The sequence below is a fragment of the Oryzias melastigma genome, linkage group LG10 (assembly GCF_002922805.2).
Source record: "Oryzias melastigma strain HK-1 linkage group LG10, ASM292280v2, whole genome shotgun sequence".
Classification (NCBI taxonomy): Eukaryota; Metazoa; Chordata; class Actinopteri; order Beloniformes; family Adrianichthyidae; genus Oryzias; species Oryzias melastigma.
Window position 1 is genome coordinate 11,014,183 of NC_050521.1, and position 27,102 is coordinate 11,041,284.

General features: G+C 40.1%; 2 protein-coding genes across 2 annotated transcripts in view; one reads left to right on the forward strand and one right to left on the reverse strand.

The window, feature by feature from the left end:
- Positions 1-27,102, forward strand: part of mrpl11 (mitochondrial ribosomal protein L11) — a 54,158-nt gene that overhangs the window by 13,745 nt on the left and 13,311 nt on the right. The window contains exon 2 of the mRNA XM_024283910.2: positions 1,371-1,533. Within this exon, the coding sequence (XP_024139678.1) occupies positions 1,411-1,533 (123 nt within the window). The 5' untranslated portion in view covers positions 1,371-1,410. The remainder of the gene's footprint in view (positions 1-1,370; positions 1,534-27,102) is intronic.
- tmem265 (transmembrane protein 265) lies at positions 16,418-21,242 on the reverse strand. Its single transcript, XM_024283908.2, has 2 exons — positions 20,528-21,242; positions 16,418-18,031 (listed from the first exon to the last, which is right to left on the reverse strand). Exon 2 carries the CDS (start codon positions 18,027-18,029, stop codon positions 16,965-16,967), a length of 1,065 nt encoding a protein of 354 aa, XP_024139676.1. The 5' UTR covers positions 18,030-18,031; positions 20,528-21,242; the 3' UTR covers positions 16,418-16,964.

Genomic DNA, 27,102 nt, shown 5'->3' on the forward strand with positions numbered 1-27,102 from the left:
GATTTCCCTGCTTGCAGAACTGTTATTCCCTTCTTCCCAAATTGGAATTAAACTGAACACTTGGTCTGAACAGTTCTGCCCTCACAGCTTGAAAACTCAAGTAAAGCTACATGTCTGAATGTATAATGTCTAATTATTAATTTATATTTTCCAGAGTGATTTTCACTTTTTTTTCTGGTTCTTACCTGCATGTCTCTTTTCAAACATCTGATTTTTGTCCCACTGGGCTCCACCGTTCTACCCAACTTCAACATTGACCCAACTGCAACATAATTTCCCTGCTTTGAAGTTTCTGAACACATTAGGTGGGTGCCGTGAAATTGACCTCAGAATAGCTGCAGTGTGAGAGTGCAATTTAAGGATTGCCATTGAGGGGAAGCCGGGCTAAATGAATTCCATCTGGGACTCTTTCTGCAGTATGCATATCACCTTAATGTCCTTACAAATATTGCTTCATGGTGGTTGCACTTTAATGGCTGTTGGATAATCACCAGTTGTAAAGGAATCACAAGTTTTCTTGCGAGTAGTTTGCCCCTGTTTGCTGCTCCAGAGCAGCACCAGGTCCCATATATCTTTCTGGTACTTTCGCTTTTGTTGATCTAATTGGATACCCTCTGTTGCCTCCAATGTATCATAGCCAGACCCCCTGTTTGCTCATCTGTCGCTTCAAGTAGTTATTTTTATTGCACCCGTGGTTTCGTGAGGCTCATGGCTCCACCTTTAAACTTGTATCTGTCCCCTGACTCTTTTAATTTCAGATTTTGTTGTTTTTTATCTTTTATTATGCCTGTGTTAGTATTCTAGAGGCAGATTATTGGTCTTCACCGATGTTTTTCTGTCTTTCTTGAAAAGGATCTGGAGTTCAAGTACCATCGCCCTCTGTGTAAATCAACTCCTAATCTAACACGCACCCTTTGATGGAACAAAAAAAGGCTTTGTTTGGGCTTTTTTGTATTCGCGATTTTAAGACACTTTCAGCCCATCTCTTGACCTCTGTGTTGTCGCTGAGCCTCTGCTGTATCAGCAAACAGTTCAGGGGTCTTCTCCCTGAACCACAAATAAGTCATAAGGAGTATTTTGGTGTTTAACTCCTGCTGGCATGAGAACTCCTCAGCAGAGCGAGCATCTCTCTCAGCTGGTGATCCACTCTGCAAAAACAGCTCCAGGAAAGTGGCTCTCACTGAGACGATCGAAGGAAAAGATTTTTTAAATTACTCGCCCTCTGCAGAGTGGAAAGGCACGCTTTTGGCCTTTGGGTATTCATATCGACACGGGTGTATGATGTTTTAATGAGCCTGCCATGTGAATGATTTGTTACAGCTGTTTATCTTCAAGAACCTAATTTGTTTGTTTGTCTTGTGACTTTTCAGTTGATGGACTCTTAGCCGACTTGGAAGCAGATTGACCAGGATGTCAAAGATCTCCAAGGCCGCCAAAGCCGTAAAGAAATTGGATACAGGGAATGTAATCCGAGCTATCGTAAGGTCAGGACAAGCAGCTCCTGGACCCCCACTTGGCCCCATCCTTGGACAGGTAAATTACCTGAAACTTCCCGTCCTCCCTCTGCTTCAATTTGCACTGAGTAATCAGTTATACTAATTTAACTGTGGATTTGGTGCTTTGTTCTGTTAACCGGCCTTTCTTGCAGAGTTTTCATTAACTGAAGGAGACAGCGGGATCTTTTTCTATTTTCACTTTGTCCATCACAGAGCTGCCTCTTTCCCCTCAGTCACCTCATGCGCTTCCACTCCACCCCCCACCCCCATCCCCTCATATAGCCTCGGTCATAATCCCATTCTCATTCCAGTCGCACAGGTCCATAGTGCAGGTGTGTGCCACACAGCGCAGATCTCTGCAAATATTTTCTCTCTAACTCTGTTTAAGACTCAACCCCCCCCAACACACACACACACACACACACACACACACACACACCCACCACCACCACCAGCAGCAGCAGCTGTCCATTCAAATAAGCTCCTAGTGGGTCCACTTTTTCTGTTCTCTTTTACTTCATTTATTGTTGATAGCAGGGATGTAAACATACATTTTAAGGGGCATCACCATATCCCAGCGGATATAATAATTCATTGGCTAGAGTTTAGACGTTCAGTTCAGGGGTCTGCAACCTGCGGCTCGGGAGCCACATGTGGCTCTTTTACCCCTCCATTGAAGCTCCCTGCTTAGCGCCAAAGTAAAGAAAAAGTAAAAATAAATTGGAGATCAGTAAACACAACCAGAATTGAGGTGGATTTTCTACTTTTGAACAAATTAAAGGATTTCAAGAGGAAAATATGGTTAGTCACTTAATTAGTTCATCAACTTTTTGAGCTTTTAAGTGTATTATAATGTTAATTTTGTGCTATAAACAACCCCATAGCAGTATTTTGATCCATTCATGCATTTCTGAGTAATCCTCTAAAAACCTGTGCTGTGAGCACCAGCCCCTCCTAACCCACGAAAACGAGCGGGTCCTCACGAGCTGATGTACAGAAGTGAGAACATTTTTGCAATTAAAAGATTTCTTTACTTGTCTATGAGACTGTAAGGTGTAAACACTCAAACAATCACAGAGTTACAGAGACTTTTGCTCCTTTCAGCAGGTGTTTTGCTGCAAATGACACAGGTTTGAAGATTACTTTATCAAACTGCATATTCCAGCTCTTTCCATAGATGTTAAAAAGGATTTAGATCAGAGCTCACACAAGGCCACTCCTATAAAAGTCAGAGTTTTTTCTTCTTCGCCATTCTTGGCTGTTTGCTGTTTAAGTCATTATACTGTTGGAAGACTGAACCTGTGATTGAAATAAATACATGCATGAGATGAAAACAAACATGTTTTTGTGGTGATGTTGGGCTGTTTTACATTGGCTAACGGAGACTCACTTTTGCTTTGTAGCAAGATACTAAGTGGTTACTTGAGAAACTGACCTGCTAATGACTTTTAGCTTTTTACCAAATTTAATGCAAAATTTGCTTCTTGGATTACAGAAAAGCCACACAGCTCTCTTTTTAAACACAAACCAAGAATAGCAATATTCAAGCAACTTTTGTTGCACCCAGCTCCACAGTAGCAGATCTTTAGCAAATTAAGTCAGCAATCTTCAACAAAGTCAAGGTGTGGCAGAATATTCTTTATTATAATAAAAAAAAAACTTTGCAACAGCCCCTTTTCTCGTGATGTCACACAAAATGGCAATTGTGCAGAGTAAAAGCTGTCAGCTTTGCCGTTCTAAACCTGAACACCAGATATAACTATTCGCATATTCCACCCTGTCGCCATTTTATCTGACAACGTCATGAAAAGGGTCTACTTTTATCTACCCAGTACTTGTAAGTCTTTATTTCTGATCTCAGAAGTGTTTTTCTTTTTAAGCCTTTCTGTAATTTTTTTTATTACATTCTACTCTCTAGCAGCACAATCTGCTCTCACTTTAATGGCCATTATGCCATTAAAGTTTGATCGCCCCTTTCAAGATTGAATGAAAGGAGCCATATGGCTCATTCTGTACATACAAATGATCCAGTTAGCCTTCTTAATGAGCAACTCTCATCAGCCCTGAATGTGGTGGCACACTTGAAACCCAGATCAATGCTCCCAGTCAATCCATCTCTGAGACTTAATGGCGATTCTCGGACGAGGTGGACGGAGAAGTGGGCAGAGGTGATGGAGGAGATTCTAGCATATTATTCAGGAAATGCAAAACGCTGAGACAGTGGGAGAGGGTATAAATAATGTAGAGGTATCACAGCTCTCTGATCTTACATGAGCAGAGTTTGGAGGATTACTTCAGGCTTCAAAGTCATCTGCATTATTGTCCTCAGCATCTTGATGATAATTACACCTCTATACCTGCATGCTTGATAGCAACTGCTTATTGTACTTCTGCTCAGATGTGCATCTGCCTAAAACTTGACCAAGAGTTGTTTACTTCCGGTTGAAGCTAACTCTATACATCGACTTAGTAAATCTCAGTGTACTATTTGTGGTATTGTGTCTAATTTTTGTTGTTTCATACATTGCATGTTAGTTTGTCATTTGTTTCAGCTCAATGCACCAAATGGTTCCCGATCGCAGCTGCGCTCTAGCTGTGTGACAGCTAATTGGACATTAAATATGTGCTATCAGTGACGGCATTTAGCTTTGGATGCACTTTAAAATACGTGAAACAATGCAGCAAGTTGCATCTTGGCTGCACCTATTACTTATCACCAGCATGAATTTCCGTCAGCTTTTAAGCTAAATGCTTGCGAATAACATCAACCTTAACAAGTTACCTTCGAAGTCTGCTATGTAGGACAACACATTTTTATTTTGGAGTATTATGTTGGAAAGACGAACGATGCGCATAACATCATTTATAGCGACTGTAAACTCCAAATAATCCGCTATTTCCATCTAAACAACAGTCTACTGCCCCAACCGGAAATGATTGAGCAGTTATGTTACCAAATGAGGAAGTAGGTCGTGCATATAACCCAGTAACCCTTTTGCTATCCGAAACATGTTTACATTAAAAGTGGGGTCATCTGGACCCCACCATACAGCGTGCAGAACTTTTTTTTTTCAAGGATTTTTTATCTTCACAGGTGTCTGTGGCAGACATAAAATCCTGTCTACCTTTGTCATGGAAGGATCACACATCAGTGTAAGAGTGGGGTCATCTGGACCCCAGAGCACAAGGGTTAATAGGCCTGTGTGTTTATTTCCCACTAACAACCATTAGAGGGCATTATAAGTGTCTGTATCAGTATTTGCTACTGAAAGCAACGCAGAAGAAGTGCTGAGCTCAGCAGAGTTGCAAAGGGTCAAGAATTCAATGGATTTAGTGATTTGAAGTGATAAAAAGCTTAATCTTTGTTCTATTTCAATCCCTGGTTATGGGAAAGCAAAAAAAAATGTATAGAAATGCAAAAAATAGATGAAATTTAATCAAATTGTGACATGATTTGAATCTTTATACAATTGTTTCATGAATTTGTCTATTTTGTAAATTTATGTTTAAGATTTTTTTTTATGGTTTGAGACCTTAAACTAGCAAATTAGTTTGGTTTCTGAAAAACTAAGTTATCTGTGTTTTATGTTTAGCTTATAATGAAAGCTTTGCGGTCAATGTTGCTTCTCCATATGATGGAGTTTGTATACAGCAGACTCTGCAGTACAGCTTCTCTTGGCTCTCCATCTCATTTCTAGACCTGGACTCTTTCTTTGCTTCTCAGCGATGCATCATTTATAAATGCCATGTCTCGCGGCTTGCAGATGACAGTCCTTCTGAGGGGGAGAAGTCTTCATTTTGAGTTATTCACACTGAGATATCAAAGCGTTTACATCACAGCATTGAATAGGTTATACTGCTTTGCCTTAAAGCTCTCAGAATGCATTTTTTAAAAAGTGTCACATGACTGCTTGGAGTATAAATAACTTGTAGACGACTCTGCAGATATTCTTGAGCCCCTTTTGACAGATTGTTTTGGCTTACATCTTTTTTTTTGCATGTTTTAGTACTTCATCACAGTGAAGCGGTGCCGCTAAAGAGCCGCACAGACTTCTATCATTTAGCAAAATCATTTGATGAAAGTAAACATGAAATGAATGCTTCACATTTTATCAGATGGATGTGTTTTTAAAAAGTGCTGTTTACTTCTTCTTTTGCTGCTTCAAAGTTGATATTGAATGAACTTGCTTTTTTTATTTTTTTTCCTGCCATAATCTGACTTGTGCTTTGAGATCCAGTTGGGAAAAGTATTTGATTTACAAGTGTGTCTGTCTCCTTTTAACATTCTTTTAGAAAAACCTCCTATGTAGCCATGTCAACACTGACTTTTACAAGAAAACTTGACAACAGCATTTGTCCCAGCAGGGAACCCATTTCCTAATTGGTGCCGGTCATCATATTTCTTCTGTCTTCCCTTGAGAAATCGTGGCTTTGTAACACATTGCCTGACTGTTTGACAAATAAAAGTATCCGACTTCATGCCAATTTAAGATAGATAACTTTAAAGATTTTCTATGGCCTCTAGTGTAGTCCTATTTTTATTTATTTTTTTAACTGTTTTTTAAATATTTTCTACTGCTAAAGTCCTACCAGATAATTTTTTGGCAGATAATGTAAAATCATGCAGAGGAGACAGTGTTCTAAAATCTCATCCAATCCCTTTTTTTTATTTTACTTTTTTGAATAATGGGGCCACGAAATACAAAAACCTTTAACAACCCAATTATAGCTGCTCTTTTCATGGGAAGAATTCTTCTATGCATAATTGTGCCAGATGTTTTTTTCTTTTTTGACTCTGTCACTGGGGAATTCTCTTTCCTTTCCAATCAAAACTGAATTTAAAATATGTAATCTTCAACTGCTGGATTAAGATTTGCTTTTTAAAGAAAAAAAAACACTATTCTTGTCCGATGGCAGCTGTTCAGAAGGCATATGATGATTCAAACAGCAGTCATATATTTTTGTATAATCCTCCCCGTCCCTCACATCAAAACAATCCGTCACATTGACGCGACCGCTCATGTGTCAGCATCGGTGAGAGTAGAGGATATTTTTGGGTTCTGTTCCATCACTGTAGGAAAAGCAGTGATTTGTGACATCTATCACACAAACCTAAGAGCAGCTTCTTTCTTCCCTTGAGTAAATAGTTTTTTTTCTTGGCAAAATAAACCCTTTATTTGCCAGTATGTTGAAATCTTTTGTATTCTTGTGTTGAAAACATGTCAATTATTGAACTGAAAACTTTTTTAAATGGTTTTACATCTTGATTAGTTTTTCCTGTTCCAGTTTTAGTTTTGATTTAATGTCATTTGAAGCTATTTTACCAGAAACTTTAGGTACACCTTGCTAGTACCGGGTTGGCCCCCTTTTTGTCATTAGAACTGTCTTAATCCTTTGTGCCATAGATTTAACTCGAAACATTCCTCAGAGAGTTTGGTCCATATTGACATGACAGCATCACTCAGTTGCTGCAGATTTGTCAGCTGCACATCCATGATGCCAATCTCCTGTTCCACCACATTCCAAAGGTGATCTATTGGGTTGAGATCTGGTGACTGTGGAGATCATTCAGTGAAGTCATTATCATGTTCAAGAAACCAGTCTGTGATGATTCCAGCTTTATGACATGCTGGAAGTAGCATCAAAAGATGATACACTGTGGTCATAAAGGGATGGGCATGGTCACCAACAATACTCAAGTAGGCTATGGCATTGTAACTTTGCTTAATTGATACTAAGGGGTCTAAAGTGTGCTAAGAAAATATCCCCCACACCATTACACCACCACCACCAGCCTGAACCATTGATACAAGGCAGGATGGATCCATACTTTCATGTTGATGATTCCAAATTCTGACCCTACCATCCAAACAGTAGAAACGGAGACTCATCAGACCAGTCAACGTTTTTCCAATCTTCTATTGTCCAGTTTTGGTGAATCTGTGGGAATTGTAGCCTCGCTTGTAACCAGTGGTTATTTGAGTTCATGTTGTCTTTCTATCAGCTGGAACCAGTCTGGTCATTCTCTTCTGAACTCTGGCATCAACAAGGCATTTTTGGCCACAGAACTGTAACTGGATATTTTCTCTTCTATTTCCTATTTTTCTGACCATTCTCTGTAAACCTTAGAGATGGTTGTGGGTGGAAATCCCAGTAGATCAGCAGTTTCTGAAAAACTCAGACCAGTACTGTCTGGTACCAACAACCATGCCACGTTCAAAGTCACTTCAATCACAATCTCTGTTTGAACTGCAGCAAATGTGTCTACATGCCTAAATGCATTGAGTAGCTGCCATGGAATTCACTGAAGAAAAAAAAAAAAATTGCATTAACGAGCTGTTGGAGCAGGTGTGCCTAATAAAGTGGCAAGTGAGTGTGTGGTCTTTAGGGATGCATGATATGAGTAAAAGTCGTGATTTGCAATATTAGTGATTGGTATTCCAATAACGATATGACTTACAATACATGAACAATTAGAAAAACAAAAACAACTAATAAATCATTTCTATCTCACTGCAACAGTTTTATTTAAATAAAAGTCATCATATATTAAACTTCAAATGACCCTCGTCTACATAGGTGGATCTTGCATTAAAGGGGTCCATCTAATTGGTCAAATGCTTAAAGGGATCTATTTAATCTGTTAAATACTTCAAGCTGCCATAAGATTGTATTAGCATGTGTGTAAAACATGTATCTTAATTTATACTGTCTTTTGTGATATGCCTATTACACAGGCAGATATTTTGATGATGATACATTTTTCGGTGTATTGTACATGTAGTAAAAAAAAAAATCCAGGTTTATCCGCTATAGGCTTTTTGAATGTCTGCCAGTGGACCTGAGTCAGTCTATTGTTTGCAGAAAATCTGTATCTGCAACCCATTCTTTAATGATTAATTGGTAGAAAACATAAAAAGAGACACTCAGTTTCCCAGAAGGAAAGAGCGCTTTTTCACTTTTCTGTGTAATGAAGACAATTTGATTTATTAATGTTCTGTACATTTCACATAATGCAGTTTAAAGCGGCTTGTGCTTCAGAAATTCACTTTTCTCTTCCCCCGTGTTTCATTCTTTGTGGGGCTGTTTGCAGTTGGCTCTATGAATATTTAGGCAGTTGTAGTTTATGTTTGTTTGGCTCCCTATGACCCAATAGTTTATGAGGAAAAGATAAGTAGTCAAAATGTAGATTAAATAGCTTTGTTTCTACTGCAGAAGAGCTCCATTCTCTCAATATTTTGGATCACCCTCCTTATTTTTCTGAAACAGCTTTGTTGCTTTTTTGGCTGAGCCTCACATCTCTTTAAAAAGTCACATTTCATCAGGCGGCCTCTGTCGCATCACCGACATCAGCGAAGCTTCACTGGAATTCATGCATGTCCATGCAATCACACCATCTCATCCCAGCACTTTGTATGCCACTGATCCTGAGAACAGCTCCGCATCACCTCAACCATCTTGGTTCAGGTCGATTTCAAATTTGTATCTCAAAAGAATGATATTACAGAGCTTCTTCAGCTTTTGCCAGAATATAATCGTGCCATTCTTCTTTGGGGATTATGAGCAGTTTAAATCTTATAGTGAACCGACTGAACTCTATTTGCTCTCGTAATATATTTATGGTAAGCTCTTTATGGTAATGACACATTCACTTACTGAACAGCTATTAAGGGACTCCATTGTTTTCTTTTTATTCACAGCTGTGTTTCTATTTTGCCACACAATGAAACTTTTAATTTGACCCGTCCTAATGATCCCTCTACCCCCTCTGAAGACTTTAAAGGGTACCAAACCTTAAATCAACTTGTTTTGGCTGTTGACCTCTATAAATGGGGCTTTAAAGCGGCTGTCTGCTGGTCGTTGCCAAATTTTTGACAAATTAAAATAAACGTGTTTAAATCTTGAAAACAGTTAAAAACCATCTGTGTGCTGTCTACTTCAGGTTTAATCGAGGTATTGCATTTCAAGTTTGTGATGGGTCAAACTATGAAAGTCCCACGTCACTTCCCACATCATGATCTGCAGCTCCAGTAATGATAGCATCATGTTCCCTAGCCCCACCCCTCTGACGCGAGTTTCCCATTTCGGCTGTGGGTGGAGTCAGCCTCCAACTTCCCAGTTTAGTTACCCAGCAACACCTGTGACTTTAACAAGGGTTAAAGTCTCTCTCCAATCATCTCATGATCTATTTTAAAAGCCTTCCCAGTGGTCTTTTAATGATCTTTTTGCCATTTTTAGGCTAAATCAAGCAATCGTGTGTGGTTTTCCTGGACTGTATCTGGAGATCGGCAGGAGTTCATCAGAGATTTGCCTCTGAGTTGAGGATGAGACTTTTGGCTGGGATAAGTCAACCCTCACTTCATTCCTTTGCTTTTCTGCTAGCTTACAGCCCCTCACAACCCCATCCTAATGTTTCGCCGCCCACAGAAATGGCAAACAATATTGGAGCTATCCAGCCGTACAGTTTTGAGCCAGATGTCAGCTCAGATGATGAAAACGAAGACGTACATGGATCTCTTTGCCTGTGAGTGAATAAAACGGAGCAGGAAGCTTGGGACCCGCCAATTGTAGCACCTACGTCACAGCTACAAGCTTTTCCAACTGTATTTTTTTGACTGATTCTGTATTTGAATAAAGATGTACTCAGAAATACAATTTTAAACTTGATTTTCTTTATATATGTCCTCCACCGTCACAAGAAACTCTACAAGAGCACGTTAAAAACATGAAAAAACAATATTTTCATTAGAGTGGGTCTTCAGCCAGTTTTATTGGCAAATAAAACATGTGAAAATCTTTATTTCGTAAATAGAAAATGCTATAAATCAATTCAAAATGGTTTTAATATTTTATTTAAAAAAAGAACAGTTTTTGCCAGTAAAGAAAATGTGACTAAACACTTATGAACTGTAGCTATGTATTTATGCATTGGAAAAAGATCATTTTAATTTAGATGTAAATATATAAAGTTAGAAAATGTGTTTCTACAATTTTATATTTCTCTATTTTGTATTTTAGTTTATTTATACTTAAATGTATACTAAAAGAGAAGAGCGAGCGACCTTTGATGTGCTGCAATCAATAAATCTCCCTGAAAACAGACCATTTATTAAAAAATAATAAACGTTAATGTTTTGTTGGTCAGTTTATCATCTGAAAAGTTTGCATTTAAATTTTCAACCTCAGGTAAATATCACCCCCAGGGTTTAAGACATGTATTAGTATGCATATTGTCTCCTCTGCTGCGTTGCATATTAGATTCTTTTGCATCATCTCTTTCTGAGGGAGTTTTACTTTGAAGTTTTATCTAGTGGTGCTGATGGTGTTGGCTAAGATGAGTGATTTAGACATGAAATGTGGTCTCCCTGAATGGACGGGCTCTTTCAAACTCATGTACATTCATGTAGCATCATGGCCAATTAAATGAGATGAGCTGTAAGCAAGCAATCAGTGAAGGAAAATGAACCCATGCTTGTCTAAAGGCGTCTGTGTCGGAAGTTTTTGGATTTTTATTGTTGTCAAGTCATTTTAGCGTGTTTGTGTTTTGTTTTGTTTTCTTTAAGCCAACGTTTGTGGGCCAGACATTGAATAAATGGCAGTCGGCAGTTGCATAGCTTCAGGCAGTGGCCCTGGCCCTTTAATCTTAGCCATCCTCTACTTCACAGTTTCTTGGCCTCTGACTGATCAGACTCGACAGTGAGGCTGCAGAGAGGTGAGCTGTCTGTCTGCTGCTGGGTAAATTTAAATAAAGGGGTGAAATTTAGAAGAAAATGAAAAAAATAGTAGACAAAAAAATTTTGTAAAAAACAGAAGTGCGACTTCTATTGGGGAATTCCTTTTCTCAAGACACAAGGTATACAAAACATCTATAGGTACATGTCGGCTGAGTGGAAAACACATTTAAACTCATCAATATTTAACAACACCAAAGGTGTGGAACCAAATCTAACTCAACTGCTGGAAGCGCCTTAATATATTCTGAATTAGATCACATCATTGCAAGGTCTTGAATTACGGATAACTGGAACTGATGGACTTCTGATATGATATGACCATTTTAAAACTGTGCTTAAGAGTGTTTTGGCCAATTGTTGATCAAGAAATATATGATTGTGCAAAGTTTTCAGACTAAAATGACATTTGTTTTAAAATCTGCACTTTAAAAGAGCTGACATTTTTTACAAGATTTCCATTTTTTGGAATCAGGTTGTGAAGGTGTGTAGTTTACTTGAAAATGCGTGTAGATTGAGTTGCTTGTGTCACAAACCTCTGCTGAACTGCACTTTGCTCCAGTTACTTTTGTTTTGAACTAGGCTTTAACCGGTTGGTGGGGGATGATTGTTTAGGATAGCCTCGTTTTTCAAAAAAAAAATCTGTGAAATATTGTCAAGTACTCTTTTATTTTGGAAAAAAAGTTATGTGTGTGCTCACACTGCCATCATAGCACTTTGACTATCAAAGTTTCTTAGCCTTTTTTTTTTTTTACCTATTATTATAGGGTTAGTCGATCTGATCTAAGGACTAACGATGGAATTTAAGCCACATATATCTCTTTCATATCTATTTTTAAAGTCTCACTCAGATCATCTTTTGAGCAATTGTGAAATCATTCTAAACATAATTTTCAGTATAGTGGGTCTTTTAAATTATTTTTAATTTATCTTAAAGAAACCTCTGAAACTTTTGGTTCGATTATATTTGCATTGCTCAGTTTTGATCTTTTTTTATGTTTAGTTTGATCACCAGGAGCAATGAAGATCCGTAAAGGAGCTATACTGAAATTGAATGCCTGAGGGGTATCCACATTTTAGGAACGGGTCATAGTACTTTTAGTATTTCCTACTATCTAAAATGTGAGAAACTAGTTAGTATGAATTTTGTTTTCTAATGTAAAATTCCATGAGGTTGAGTGAAAATCACATTGGAAGGAAAGTCTTGAGGACAGGGAGAAAAAAAAATAACAAGGCAAACTAGCTCTTGCACTTTTCTTCGGGAGTGTTATGAGAGTTGGTGGGAGCTGAGGGGAAATGCTAAGAAATGCATCTGCAGCTTAACAGGTGTGACAAATTCTGAAAGCTACTCATTTGTAATTGTGGCTGCCTTTGCAGTCATGCATTTAGTATAATAAGAATATGAGGAGTTGGCCAACAGGGACTGCATCTGGGTTGCATGTGTTTGTAATGTAGGGTGAACAAAGGGGAGGCAGATGAAAGGAAACAGGAAAGGTGTGATTCAGATGCTGTTTACTATTCTGGTTATCCCTTTGTGGATTCTTCCTACAGATATCTGCGAACTGAAGAGAAATTTCCCACAGAGGCCTAAATTATGGTGGAGGTTGTACATTCGTCTGGAGCCTGTAAAAAAATATCCGACACTTTTAATGTAGCTCCTGAAATATGCAAACGCGTGGTATTGGAACCTCTCTTTCTATATTAAAAAGGCAGAAAACATTCCAACGCTCTCAGGAATTACACGCAGATGATCCGGGCTGATGGTGCTGCTGGCATAATTGTGATAAATGACAGGCTTTTGTCAGTGTGCTGCATCTTTAGTCAATGAACAGGCTTCTCTTGCCTTGTGGGAAGGCTTTCATCCACTTCAACTCGGCATGAGAAAAACAAAATTATGTCACTTCAGGATTTGACTTCAGGAAGACAGTTGATTGACTTTTGTGCTGCAAAGACTTATGAGATTGAGTTATTTGTCTTAAAGGGTTGTTAGCTTCATATAATTGTATCTGTCTCATACTGTGTTTGTTTTTTTTTAACTGTGTGTGGTTTCATAACACAGCTACACAACAGTAAAAGGAGCTGTGAACACCAGGCGAGTATGAAACATTTTATTACTTTGCACTTGGTCCTGGAGGTGTAGCTGTCAACAGCTGTGTAGCTTCTCTGTGTAAACATGGCTCCTGTCCAGGTTTCATACAGTGATGGGCCCGCCTTGATCGAGGCACTTTGAACATTAACTTTACATGTGGCTTTGACTTTCCTTAATGAATGATAAGTGTGCACATGACAGGCTTGGTTTATAGTTACATTTTTAATTAAAACTTAACTGTAGTAGGAAATAGTTTTGGGCATATAATGAAAAAAAAACAAACAAAAATGTTTTAATAAAACCACAACCTACTACTTACACTGTAGTTTCTGTAAACAGTGTAGTGACAGTGCAGTACCGAGTCTTACAGAACAGAAGAACCTTTTAGTTCTGCAGCAATATGCTCAGGCAAACTGTATTTTATAGTGAACACAATTTATTAGCATTTTGCTATTTTTAGATTAGCAACCAACACTGAAAACAGGTGAAGGTAGACCATAAATTACACAACTCTTAAAATAATATTTTTTAAAAAACAGCTGTAAGCAGACTATATCCAGCAGAACCAAAAAATGTAGAATCCAAATCTAGAGTAAATAATGATAAAAAAAAATTGTAAACACCTCACAGAGCAAAATCGTTAATAGATTGGAAAGTGCCCCTGTGTTGTAATCAGGCGAAAGCTCTTATTGATATACTGTTTGATTGTTGAAGGACAAATTCATCTGATTTTCTTTGTGGTTTTGTTTTATATATTTATTTGATTTTTTTGTTCATTGATTGTTTCATAAAATAGTCCCTCCAATGGATCAGATGAGGTACGGATATCCAACTTGATCTTCTCAGTTTAAACTGTTCCCGTGCTAAAGCATCCCAAGTAATTTAGGTATAATTAAATAGAAATATTTGCATGGGTGTAGGCATAAGTCACCTCACTGATGAGTAAAATGAGCAGTTTCCTCACCTATTTTTAGATTTAACAAGAATTTTATTAAGTTTGTTTATTTTTACTGTCAGGTGCTTAAAAAGAGATATACTGCAAAGTCAGCTATTTTAAATCAAGGACCAACTCCATTAAAAATTGTGTTTTAACATGTTCTTGTGGCATTTTTTCATGATGGAGGAAAACTAAAAAAAAATATTGTACTTAAAATATCATTTTTGAGTATTTATTTATACAAATCATTGTAATTCAGGAGCAGAAAGAATTGCGTCACTTTAAAATAAGCATATTTGTGGTGTAGAAAATGCACTGGCAGCCAACAAGCTGTCTGCCTCACTGTGTTCTAATCTAATGCATCCACTTACAGACAAATAGATCCATGCACGTCTTTGTTGTGCTCGTCTGAGCTGCCATCTGGCTCAAAACTACTTTATATAGCTGGATAGCTCCAATATTTCTCGTTGTTTTTGTTGCACTGCTAATGTTAGCTGTAAGCTACCGGGAAAACATGTAAACGGTGAGCTCTCAACAACGGGAAGGCTTACTCCTCGCCAACAGTCCCGCCCCAAACTCAGAGGCAAATTTCAAAATGAATGATCTCCGCTCTGCAGAAATGTTCAAGAAAATGACACAGGCTACTTGAGTTTGGCTTGAAAAAGCATAATCTTAGTTAAAATATCACTTGGAACACCTTCAAAATAGATGAAAGATTATCAGAGTGACATAGAAACACTTGTAAATATCTTGACTGTCTACATTGCTTAAAAAAAATTATAAAAAGACAAAATCGTGTCGTATTTACACAAGAGGGACGAGGTAATTACTTAAAAATAACCTATTATTCCGTCAAATGTCATGTACTGTAAGCTGGATTTATAGTTTGGCATTTGAAACCAAACAACCCTAATGATGTTGTTTGCGCATCATTCAGCTGGAGCATGTAACTGTTTTAGCCAGAGGGGCACAAATAGGAAAACTGCTGTTTGTTTAAAAAAAAAGTACTTCACAAGAGTTGAGCATCTACAATGAGTTTATTTTTTTCCTATTCGTTATTTATTTTTAGGTGTTTTTGATGAATCAGAGGGGAGAGGAATGTGAACTCTCTTTTAGGCCAGCTTCAGTGCCCAAACACAATCTCCCCCAGTGTTTCTCTCATGCTCTGATTAGGCTCTTGTTGAAATCTAAAAAATAGCTGTGGATTTTAAGTTCACTTCAATGAATGGAACTATTTTATTTCTGCTATTTCTCTGCGTGAAGATTATTTTTGGCCGAACCGGCCAGCTGCGACTAAAAGTGGCAACACGAGAAAATGAAACGACTGTAAAGAAAATGACAGAAACACAGTTAAGTCTATTTTGTGACTTCTAAATCTGGACTTTGTTGCAAAACTTTGATCTGATGTAAAATTCTTTAGGGGCAAGAGTAGTAGAGAATATTATCTTGGCATGATTGTATAATAAATACCCCTAGATACTGTCTACAGTATCATATAATTGAGAGGTGAAAATTAAAGTTTTACTCCCTCAAATGTGTAGAAAGTCTAAGATAAAAATGCTAGTGGCTTTAGGGTCAAATTAACTTGATTTAAAGGAGCACTGAGTGACAATTCAACCTGTTAGGCACAATGTTAAGTGTGAGTCGTGCTGATAAACGGTGGTTGAATCTTGTCTCTGTGATAATAAAGAAAAAAATAATCATCAATCAAGAGGTCTTTAACTTCCTCCAGTGAACATACTCCTGTGCAGCGACAGAAAATGCCCACCGAAAGGTCGCAGTCAGTCTAGTGGCATTTTCAGTGGCCCATTTGGACCAAGCAGTTCTGAGGCTTTCTCTGGGGGTTGCAGGGACTGGTGAGTTCTCTAAAGGACACTCTATAGATAAAAGCCTCTCTACTTTAGATAATCAGAGAGACTTTTTGATGTTCAAAACTTAATGCATCGGTTGTATTGTCATAGAAGAAAATCACAGTTCACATGCTTGTTCAGTAGGGGTGCAACGATTAATCCACAAATCGATTTATTTTCCTACGATCCAACCAGATGGATCTGTTGAGACAAGTTATTAATCAAATCAACCTGTACCATTATACAATTGTTTCAATATACCATTTGGATTTGAGTTGTAAAAACTGAACATACTGAGACAAACTTCTGTAAAATGAGTTTGAAAATATCTTTATACGAAAGCAGCTCTACAATCTACAATGATAAGGACACAAAACAGAATACGAATAGTTATAAAAAAACCCTGAAAGGTTCATAATTGGCAGAGCTGTTCTTTGAGCCATATAAAAGGACCCCCCCTCTCTCTCACTACCGCACACACACATCACTGCATATCTGCAAACAAATCTAACAAAAACACTTGTTCTTAGGAAAAAAAGATATCTCACCACAAAGTCTCAGATGTACAACAGTGAACACTGTTAGACCTCAACTGTTTTTAGACTGTTCTTTAATCTGACAGTTGTGCTCACAGTGCTTCCTTTTCAAATCGCCCCCCCCTAAATAAATCACAGCATTTGTACATATTCTCAGCACAACAAAATGCCCAGCTTGCCAAATTCATTTCCACAGCTTTATGTTATCCCGTTCTGTGGAATTTGATACAAGTTTTCTGTTGGGATGTGATGCTGGCTTCGGTAGTCCGTGTGTTTCAGTTCTTGTGTGCACATTTCCGTATGCGTACATCTGCAGACTGATTCTCTACAGTTCATGGGAGATGAAAGAGGATCCTAAGGGCGATGCTGTGGGTTCCAGGCTGACGTGGGAGAGCGTGTGGCTTTGGGAGCGAGACAGTGTGTGATAATGAGAGGGAGGAGCTTTGCCCTGAGGCCGGGCCTCTTCCTGCTCTGAATTCTGGCTTGGCACTGCAGAGCCTCCTGGTTCTGCTCCAGCCACAGTTCCAGCTCCTGCAGCACTGTGCTCCTGCTTGTGTCTCTCCCAGGCTGAGCTCAGCTTCACAGCCAGAGCCAGCAGGTTTTTTCCTAGAAACACAGTCGACACGCGGGGGTCTCTGTACCACAGCATGCCTATGCTCCTCAGGACTAAGGTGAAGATGTTGATTGTGACTAAGCTGAGCCAGGGGTACAAAGCCTCCCTACGGGGTCCCCTCTGTCCTGGCAGGCCAGTTGTCCCCAGCTCTGTAAGGGCCACACATGGTAGCAGCAGCAAGAGGGCGTAGCAGTAAAAGAAGACCAGGCCCTCCGCCCAGATGGGCAGCTTGAGCTCGACGACCGCTCCAGCCCCCGCCGCAGATGCTCCCTGCGCTTCCCACAGTCCAGCCTGCAGGTCCAACACATCCAGCAAGTCAACTACTACCCACAAGAGCCGACCCCGCACCTCCTGTTTCCTGCGCTGCGGGGTCATGTGGTCAGCTCCTGTCAAGATGAGAAACAGGGAGGGCAAGCAGATGGACAGCAGGAGGGTTAGGGTTTTCCTGGCCAGTGGGTCGGGCGGGCGGCGCTCCTGTCGGTAGTTATGGCAAACAAAGAAGAGCTTCAGCTGGAGGAGGGACAAAAAGAGGAACCAAAGGGCGTTGGCAAACCCCCGGCGTGGCGACCGCGCCTCCGAAACCATGCCAGCTGAGACGAAGCGCAGAGCGAGCAGGAAACCCACGTCTCCTGTCAACACCGCCACATACTGCCACACGCTGGGTCCCGACACACCACGAGCTCCCAGCATGCTCTGCTCCAGCAGGTACAGGTCCACCACTGCCATCGTGCTCACCGTGACCAGGGTTGAGACGCACACCTGGGGCGTGGGCACCATGCCTGTGAACAGTCACACAGATTCATGAGATATCTACACAGCAACGATTTTCCAACATCCCTGCACCATCTGCTCCTGGTTAAACTGACACATGCAGCATGAAACAGACTTGTTTTTCCAAGTCCATTTCCAAACCAACTGTAGAGCAGCTCGATGCTTGTTGCTATGGTTAAAGACATTAGCTGCAGAGTGAGCAGTGAGCGCCCTTCATCTTTGGCCACAGCTACAGTACATACCCTGACCACTCAAGCTGAGAAGCCTGTTAATTTCCCTTTTTCTCTCTCCCGTGCAGCTCTTTGAACTCGATGGTATGTGTTTTACATAAAAGTTCAACATTGCTTCAGTTTAGTCCCATATTCTCTTCACATTCTCTGCTATAACTTCTTCTAGCTTTGCCTCTTTCTTCTTTATGAAGCCCATTCATTATTAATTAATTGCATTCAGGCACAGCTAGGTGCCCTGTCAAAGCCTTTCTCTTTGCCTCAACAGTCCTCCGTGTTTATTCTCCCACTGTGCTGCAGCTTTTAATCATCCCGAGTCCTCACCTCATTTAAGATGAATATTGATAACTTGCTATTTGTTTTGAGATGCGCTTGACTCGTATTTTTGTATACACACACTGGTGATTGCATGCAAGTAATGCCAATGTGGCTGAATGTTATTTTGTTACAGCCCTTACTGTTTATCAGCCAGCTTATATATGAGCATTGATCACAGCGTGAGAAACGATCATCGACTACACGGCACAATCGAACTGCCGTCTATTTATCGTATTTAGCTGACTCTCTGGGTGTCGTGCGCTCCCCAGGTCGATGTGGTTGTAATATAAAATCGTTACAGCTCAGATGTGCCCCAACTGCAACAGTTGAGTGTGATTGAGCGTGAGCATGATTGTGGCCTCACAGAAAGCTTTGCCAGTAACAAAATGCGTATCGATACATCTCAGCCCTGGAAGGGGCATCGCTTCCCCAGCTGTGAGATTGTCAGGAGCTGTGCCACCTCCTCTGTGCTGCTTGAATCATTGAAGAAGCCATAGAGACTTCACTGGTGGTGAGGCAGTGTGCATGGGTGGTGGAGGAACAGAACTGTAAGTAAAAGATTAATAGGCCTTTTGGGCTGTCTACAAGGCTAATAAAGTGTTGCTGTAAGATGGTAATAGTTAATGAAAAGCTAGAGGGGGTGTGGGGGAGAAGATAGGATGCTAATGCACAAAGAGTCTTCCATCCACTAATATTGAGATGTGAGTTTCATGAATCATCCAGGAATGAAAAGCTTCATCTGTGAGTATTAAAGGCTTACTCTGAAAGCGGCAAATCAAAGAGATATGGAACGATCTGAACTGATTAATCCAGCTTGGAGGTATGGTGGGAGGACAAGCGTGGATCATACCAGCGTTCATTGTCTCTGAAGCTTTTGTCTCGCCATGCACAGCAGCTCCATTATCATTCCCTCAAACGTGAATGAATTCCAGTGAGCTTCAGATTGAAAGGATATTGGAATTTAAATTTGCCTTCCATTTATCAGGAAGCACCCTGAGCCGGCAGGAGGAGGAGGAGGGGGAAGGTGTGTGAGGAAGTTCACATCCGCTGTTGCAGCTGTCTCTCCCGGGGTCTTACCTCTTTTATTCCACCTGCACTTTGAATTTCACCCAAGAAATCTGCCCGCCACCCTTTTGTTTGCGTTGTTTGACTCCCTGTCAGCGCAGTGTAATTTATTCCGTAATGAGTGACAGCTGAAGGTGACAGCCCACGTGTCCACTCAGCTCATCATTAATGACCAAATTCATCATTCCGCTGTCTGGGAAGCGACACGGTTGTTGACAAGGTGATGCAACCCATTCCGGCAAAAGCATGAGTAATTGCACGCAGGTAAAAAGATTTGTGCAAATTCTATTTATCGCTGAAAATAATCCCCCCCTCCCCTTGTTGCTGCACACATTTTACACTAATGTCTAGGTAATCATCCAAAAAGCACTTTAATTTGGTCCAGCTGACAGAGATAAAGCAGAGCTCAGGCTTCCCCAGTTGACAGAAAGCCACGTTGAGCCCCGATGAATGCGTCTGCACCTGTCATTTATCTTCATGAGCACCTGAAAAAGAGCTGGAAATCCTATCAAAGAGGAAATCTTTGCAGCGGCGGGGTGGATGTCAAGGACACCCGTGCAACATAACAGCCGTTATGTTCTTACTAATGGACTTGATGAGGATCTTCCCCTCACAAACTCGCTCCATGAAAACATCTGTTGATTAATCAGACCCAAAGAGTTGCCTGCAGGGCTCACAGTTGCAATCTGTTCTACAAAGTTATCTCCACGTTCATTTATTTTGTCATTATCTGCACAGCATGCATGTTGCTATTGGGGATCTTGATGTTTTTCCTAATAAAACATAAAAAACTGTCTCTCTGTAACGCATCCCATTCCTGTTAACAGCATTGGGGGGAGGGAGGGGGGTGATAGTAGCCAGGGATGGTTGGTAATAAAGTGAAGCTTTAGTTACCCAAACCATTCGTCTCACACTTGGGCTCGATCTTGATTTACAGTAAAGTAATCCTCAGTCGGATCCGCTGTCGGTGATCAATAAAGTGTCCTTTAAGGAGGCGGACTCGATGATGAAAGAGTCAGTGTCCGGGAGAAGGCTCGTCGAGAGGCGAAAGCATCCTCCGCTCCGTGCTTTTTGAGCGGAAAAGAAAGTGGAGAAGCAGAAACAGGCGCGCTCCTGTGCATGCGTCCTCCCGCGCGGATCAGGCGTGGCGCGCCACATCCGTCCCGAGCCTCGGCTCTTTCGCAGATCCGTCGCCTGCTGCAGTGTCGCGGTCTGCTGTTGTCGGTTAATCTCTTGGCACGGCGGGGCGGGGGGTGCGCGGCGGGCGCGCAGTCGGGTCTGGAGCGGCGTGGCGCACCGCTGGAGTGGAGATCCGCAGATTCCTCCGAGGAGGCGAGGAGAGCCGGAGCGGAGCTGCACAAACTCTCTCACGCTGTCCGAGTTTGGTGTTAATTTGTAAGCAGGCTACGTGCTCAAGCGCAGACCTCCCACCCTCATCAGTTTCTCCTCCTCTCCTCCATCAGCGCTGGAAGTTTAGCTGGAAGGAGATGCTCTGAATATTTTACAGCATCCGATTCTTTAATCGTGGTAATAATGATATTACCACTTGGAGAATCTTCATTTGCATTGTTCAGAAGCGAGCAGGACCTCATTTTCCTTCTGTAGAAGATGCCTGTAGTCACATTGGCAGCTCAGAAGGCAGATGTTACAACTTACAATTAGTCCAGCTTCTATACTCACCTCCTTAGTCGCACCAGAAAATGATTCCTCTGTTGTAGATCATCTAAATTTAGCAGGATTAGTGCACTGACTACTTTTTGGGGGAAATTAATTTAGTTGAAAGAGTTCCAGATGGAGAACGTTCTCTTTTTTTGTTCAAAATTAAGATTTTTTTAGCCCCTTTGTCATTCATGGATGAAGTTTTTCCAATTTTTCTAGCCCTAAAGTCACGGTCGTGCATGTTTATCAAAGGTTCAGGTCCCTGCCTCCAGTTGTTTCTGTTCTCAGTGGTCCATTGTAGAGTGAGAGGTTTAATCAGGCTGCTGAGAAAAAGGACGGAGAGTCATCTTTCTTGTCAGATTCAGCTCTGCGCTCCGCTGGCTTCCAAGAGAGAAGAGATTTTCCATTTTCCTCACTTCGGCTTTTATCCCCCCCTTTGTGTGTGTGTGTGTGTGTAAGAGAGCTTTCCACCCCCTCTTCTTTCTGTGACATATATCCTTGTGTTTATCCCATTCTCCATACTGTACGTCCTTTTTCTTCCGTTCTCACTGGGTGTGGTTGAAGGTCATTTGTAAACGGGCTCTCATTCACAGTGAAGGGGGGGCGCAGCTGCGAGAATATCAAAGAGAGGGCAGCCAGGCGGGCAGACTGTCCACAGTACTGTGCACTCATCACTTTTTTTTCTTAGGCATGATTGGAGAAGTTTGGAAGGACACAAGAGGTTGCAGTCTGTCAAAGAAGACTCTAACACCCTAAACAAACGGACGGTTCTGCGGTCCATCGGTCTTCTGTTTCTGGTTTTTAATCAACCTCATATCCTAGTTTGAGACATGAGTTTGCCATGTCAGAAGAAATATTCCCAGTTTTATTCCTGACATGAATCTTTCTTGTCAGAGTCTGACACTTATATCACCCATTATTTAACCTGATTGCAAGTACTTCTGCAGGTAGCGGCTAATGAAGCCTGGAGCTGTTAGCCTCCAGCAGAGCTGAGAAGTGAGCTGCAGATGAGCTCACTTTATGAGCTTGAGGAGTTGGAGAAGTTGGAGCAGATTAACTTATGGAGCCAAAGTTTTTTTCTTTTAATGAAGTTGGAGTTACCAGGCTTTGGGGTTAAGCAGACCTCACATGGAGTGGGAAAAGGGTATCGATGATAATTTCCAATTCGATTCACAAGAGCCTGAATCGAATTAATTCTGATTTTTTTTTATTCTTTTGATTCTTCAATTCAGTTTTGAGCTTACACAGTTTACACATTTATACATATTTGTTCAGAAATGCATTAATTATTTACTACACCTTATTCCAGAAGAACAAGACAGTATGAGGTAAAACAATGATTTAGACCACAAATGGTTACTTTAAAAAATATTTTCTTAAAACAGTTTGGAAAATTCATGCCTATGATTTTTATAAAGATGATAATTTACTCAGCAAAGTATGTTTCGGTCGACCGAGTGTTAGCATTAGCAGTCCTTTTGAAATCCCATTAGACATTGGCATCAAGATGGCGGACTTAAGCTTTATGTGCTAAATCGATTTATATTTTTTATAAATCGATTATTGATCTGTTGAGCTTAAATTGATTCAAATCGATTCATTGTTTTTATTAACCCAGTAGTAAAGTAAAAGACTCAGATTATGATGGTACATTGTAGAAACCACCAAATACTACTTATCTTCATTATTGCAGCAAGAATGAAGGTTCTCCTAAACTGTTCTGCTCCGCAGTGACAAGAACCGGTTGCTGTTCATGGGTTCAGAAAACACCATAGTTGATGCTGTGTGTTCCTCTGCAGTCCAGCTTCCTGCGGAGCATCAAACTGTTTTTTCTCCACCAGCTTGTCAAGTTCCTTGATCTTCTTCTCTATGAAGCTGCCTTCAAACAACATAAACTCTGGATACCCCAGTCTGTTTAAGCATGACATGTCACAGCAATTTCCAAAAAAACTTTAGCTGCACAGAAAAAAACAAGATAAAGCGTGACGCCAAGATTGCATGGCTCTTTGCTCTGAGTCTTCTCTTTAAAGTCATGGAGACCAGTAAATATATAGATTAGGGTTGCTTGGGTGTGGATCAGAGTCCAGAGATGTCTCATCCACACCTGGGTTTGGTTTCTCACATAGTTTGAATATTTTCTTACCATTTTACTCTGTAATGTCCAACATTGTAGGTCTCACTGGTGCAGTTCAGTCACAGCATGCAGGCAGAGGAACTGGCAAAGACCCACTTCAATGAAAATTGTGTTAACATGTTCTTGTAGCATTTTCTCATGATGGATGACGTGTGTTGAGAAAATTAAGCTTAAAATTATATTTTCCTTTAGTCAAATAATTTTGAATCGGGAGAAATGCCATTTGAAAGAGCTTGTGGCCGTAACATAGAAGCCACAAGCTCTCCCTGCTCTGCTCCATTCTGATGCATCCAATTTCAGACAATTCTATCCATGTATGTCTTCATTTTCCTTGTCTGAGCTGGAATCTGCCTCTAAGCTCCAATATTTCTCGCCATTTTTGTTCCACCGGTAATGTTAAGTTGGGGTTGTGAGGGGCTGTAAGCTAACGGGATAGGGATTAACCAAAGGGATGATGGAAAATGAGGAATGACTTACTCCACACCAACAGGTCTGCCCATAACTTAGAGGTGAATTTATAATGAGCTGCTGTTGCTCTGCAGAAACTATGTCCTAGAAAACATCTTTTTTTTTATTAAGGCTAAAACAGAATCATCATAATAAAAAAAAACACTGGTAATGCTTTTAAAATCTAAAAAGATGACTGGAGAGGGACCAAAGAGTGAAGGTGAGCAAAACAATTTTATGTTACAAAAAAAGAGGTTTAGTCTGCTCTAATATGCAGTGTGAAAAGCAGACCAGCCAAAAAGTGAGGATTTTTTCATCGTGCGCCCATTTAGAGACCGTCTATTGGACACCCACCATCAGCCAACACCAGACTTCCTCTAGCCCTTCCGCTCTCCTTAGTTTGTTTACATTAAAAGTGGGGTCATCTGGACCCCCCAAGACAGTGCGCTGAACTTTTTTTTATCTTTGATTTTTGAGTTTCACTAATGTCCATGGCAGACATAAAATCCTGTCCACCTTTGTCATGGAAGGAATCACATATCAATATGTGGTTGGAGTCAACTGGACCCCAAAGGGAGCGGAAGGGTTAAACAAGGCTTCCTGGTTCTGGAGATCTTCCATCCAAATGTATTTGATTCCACCTATTCCTGCCCTTCCATCTGAATCGGTTGACTCCAGGTTCTGGTTAAAGGAACACATCCGATCCAGGGAATCTGCAGCAGGTGGAGAATCCGGAGAACAAATAAACTGATCTAGACTGGGATTGATCCTCCGTATTTAGAATATTTATTTATAGTAGCCCCATATTCTTTGTTGGGTAGCAGTGACAATATACTGACTCAATTCTATTTCAATTTTCAATTACACTGTTAAATTTGATTTACAATTTGATTTCATTAGATAATTTTTCATTTGATTATGAAGTAAACTTTACCCACCATTACAGATGAAAAAAGGTAAGCCTTAATTAAATACGAATTCTTACTTTCAAATCTAACTGAAAAGCAAATTTTTTCCTGGAAAAAAGTAAAAAAAACTAATTGGAAGAAAAATCTATTCATACATTTGAAAAATCAGTATTCATTTTGAGCTAAAGACTGATTTGACGTCGATCAGCCTACTTTTTTTTGTTTTAATATAACCAAGCCCTAGATGCAACAACCAGTCATCCAAGTGTGTGCTGTATAACAGAATCCTTCAGACATGACTCTCTGTTCCCAGTGGCTACATCAGTAAACAAAAGCTGATGGGCTCCTGTGTTGATTTCTTTCCAACTCTATTTATTTTCAGTCTTCACTTCAGTGACTGTCTTAAGTGACATCAATTCAGGCAATTTGTCACATTTTTTTCACAGCTGCAGGCAGTCACAAATGTTTTTTTAATGCATACAACTGTACTCTTCTCCATCTGTAATATTCTCTTTAATGAACAGGTATTTCAAAGCATTTCAATGTGAATTTTCAACATAAGATATTAGTTTGTAAAAATATTTATTTTTTATTTCTACTTCCATCATGCTGTGGTCCTAATCAATTGATCTTCACTAGAATGAATTAGCAGAAAAGGGCTTTCCTTTTCCTTTTTTTTTTTTTAATTTTTGCTCATTTGTGCTTGTTTTTGGTTTCTCAGAGCCTCACCATGTTTGGTTGTAAAGTTGTTGTTTTCAAGGCTCATTTTAGAGTTTAATTTTGCAGCCTGCCGCTGGAGACTCAGAGAAAATATGTGACTGTGATCAGACAATCACAACCAATTTAAGGAGATGTAATGTGGGGCTTCCTTTTAGTCTGAAAGTAAAAGTTGAGATGAGAGTGGATGTTTGCTGGTCTGTGTCCAGTGAAAAAGGGCGTTTCTCTCACACCACACTGGTTTGGGTTGAACATTTGCCGTCATTTCTTCACAGTAGCGGTTTTAGGCACGGGCAATACGGGCAGCTGCTCGGGGCGCCGATTCAAAGGGGGCGGCATCTCAGCGCTGGGAGGAAAAAATAATCTGCGTAATCTGTTATGTTTTGAATGGCCTGAAATCAGCGAATTAGCGCCCTCTGCTGGTGCAGGCGCCCCTGTCCGCTGAGCAGGAGACGGACAGGTGTTTAGAGAGGGGGAGGGGCGGAGGGACAGTTCAGCTGCGGGTCTCTCCTAAACGAAGAGGACGGATGAGGAAGGAGGGCGGGGTCTACTTTGTAGAATGTTTTATTTTTAAGTCAGTCATAACATGACATTCTATAACCCATGTGTTAATACAGGAAAAGCTCTAAATTAACAACTGCCAAACGTGGGGAAAACTTTATTTGGCGGTCAGAAAAGCTCTTTGACTTTGACAGGTGAGTCTCTGTTCTTCATCTCTGAGGCTCAAACACAACATGATGGAGTCTGCTTCTCCTCCACTGTTGGTCACCACAAACATCCATTTTGGAGTTGATTCAAAACATTTAATCAGGACTTTATTGCGCAGACTTAAAGGGTTTAATTGTCACATTCACCGCGGCACGAGGTGCGTTCAGGGGCTGCGTGGAATTTCCGCACTTATGCACGCATTAAGAACTCGCTATTGCTGCATTCAGGTGTGCTGGGAACTTCTAGCATTTACTCACACTGACCCCAGCAACACAAACCCACTCTCATTTGGTGCTCCATTTCATTGTGACTCACAACAACACTGATCGGTAACATTACACACATTTATGCAAAAATGTTGCACATATTAAGCATGTTTTTATATGCATGACATTAAAAAAAACTTTAAAATAATTATTTTACTGTTCTTAACTAGTTTTAATCTTTACTCTTCTATGATTGAAAAAAAAACATTTGTGATTTGAACAAAGTCAATTTCTTAAAAAAATGTTAAGACATTAAAAAATGACTAGAAATAAACCTCAGGGCTTTGATGAAAAGTTGATGCTTAAGGAGTGTGTTCATCTAAAGGTTCAGAGAAAAGTTTAAAATTAAGGGAATAACGGTTTTGATAAACACACAACTTCTTTATGAGACAAATGTTGAGCTGGTATAAATCTAATTTGGCTGGTAGACTTTGGATGTCATAACTAAACATGTTTTTAACATTGGATTGAGGAGCAACATGACTGATTTTTCTTCTCTGGAGTACAGATTAATATAGTAATTTAAATGTTCAAATCATGGATGTTTTTTTAACCATCATATTTCCTCATATAGTTGTATTTATAAAGTATATTTGTATTATAGTACGTACTGATAACTGTTATTATGCT

Coding starts and splice junctions, on each gene's coding strand:
- tmem265 (XM_024283908.2), bottom strand. CDS start 18,029: ATGGTGCCCACGCCCCAGGTGTGCGTCTCAACCCTGGTCACGGTGAGC.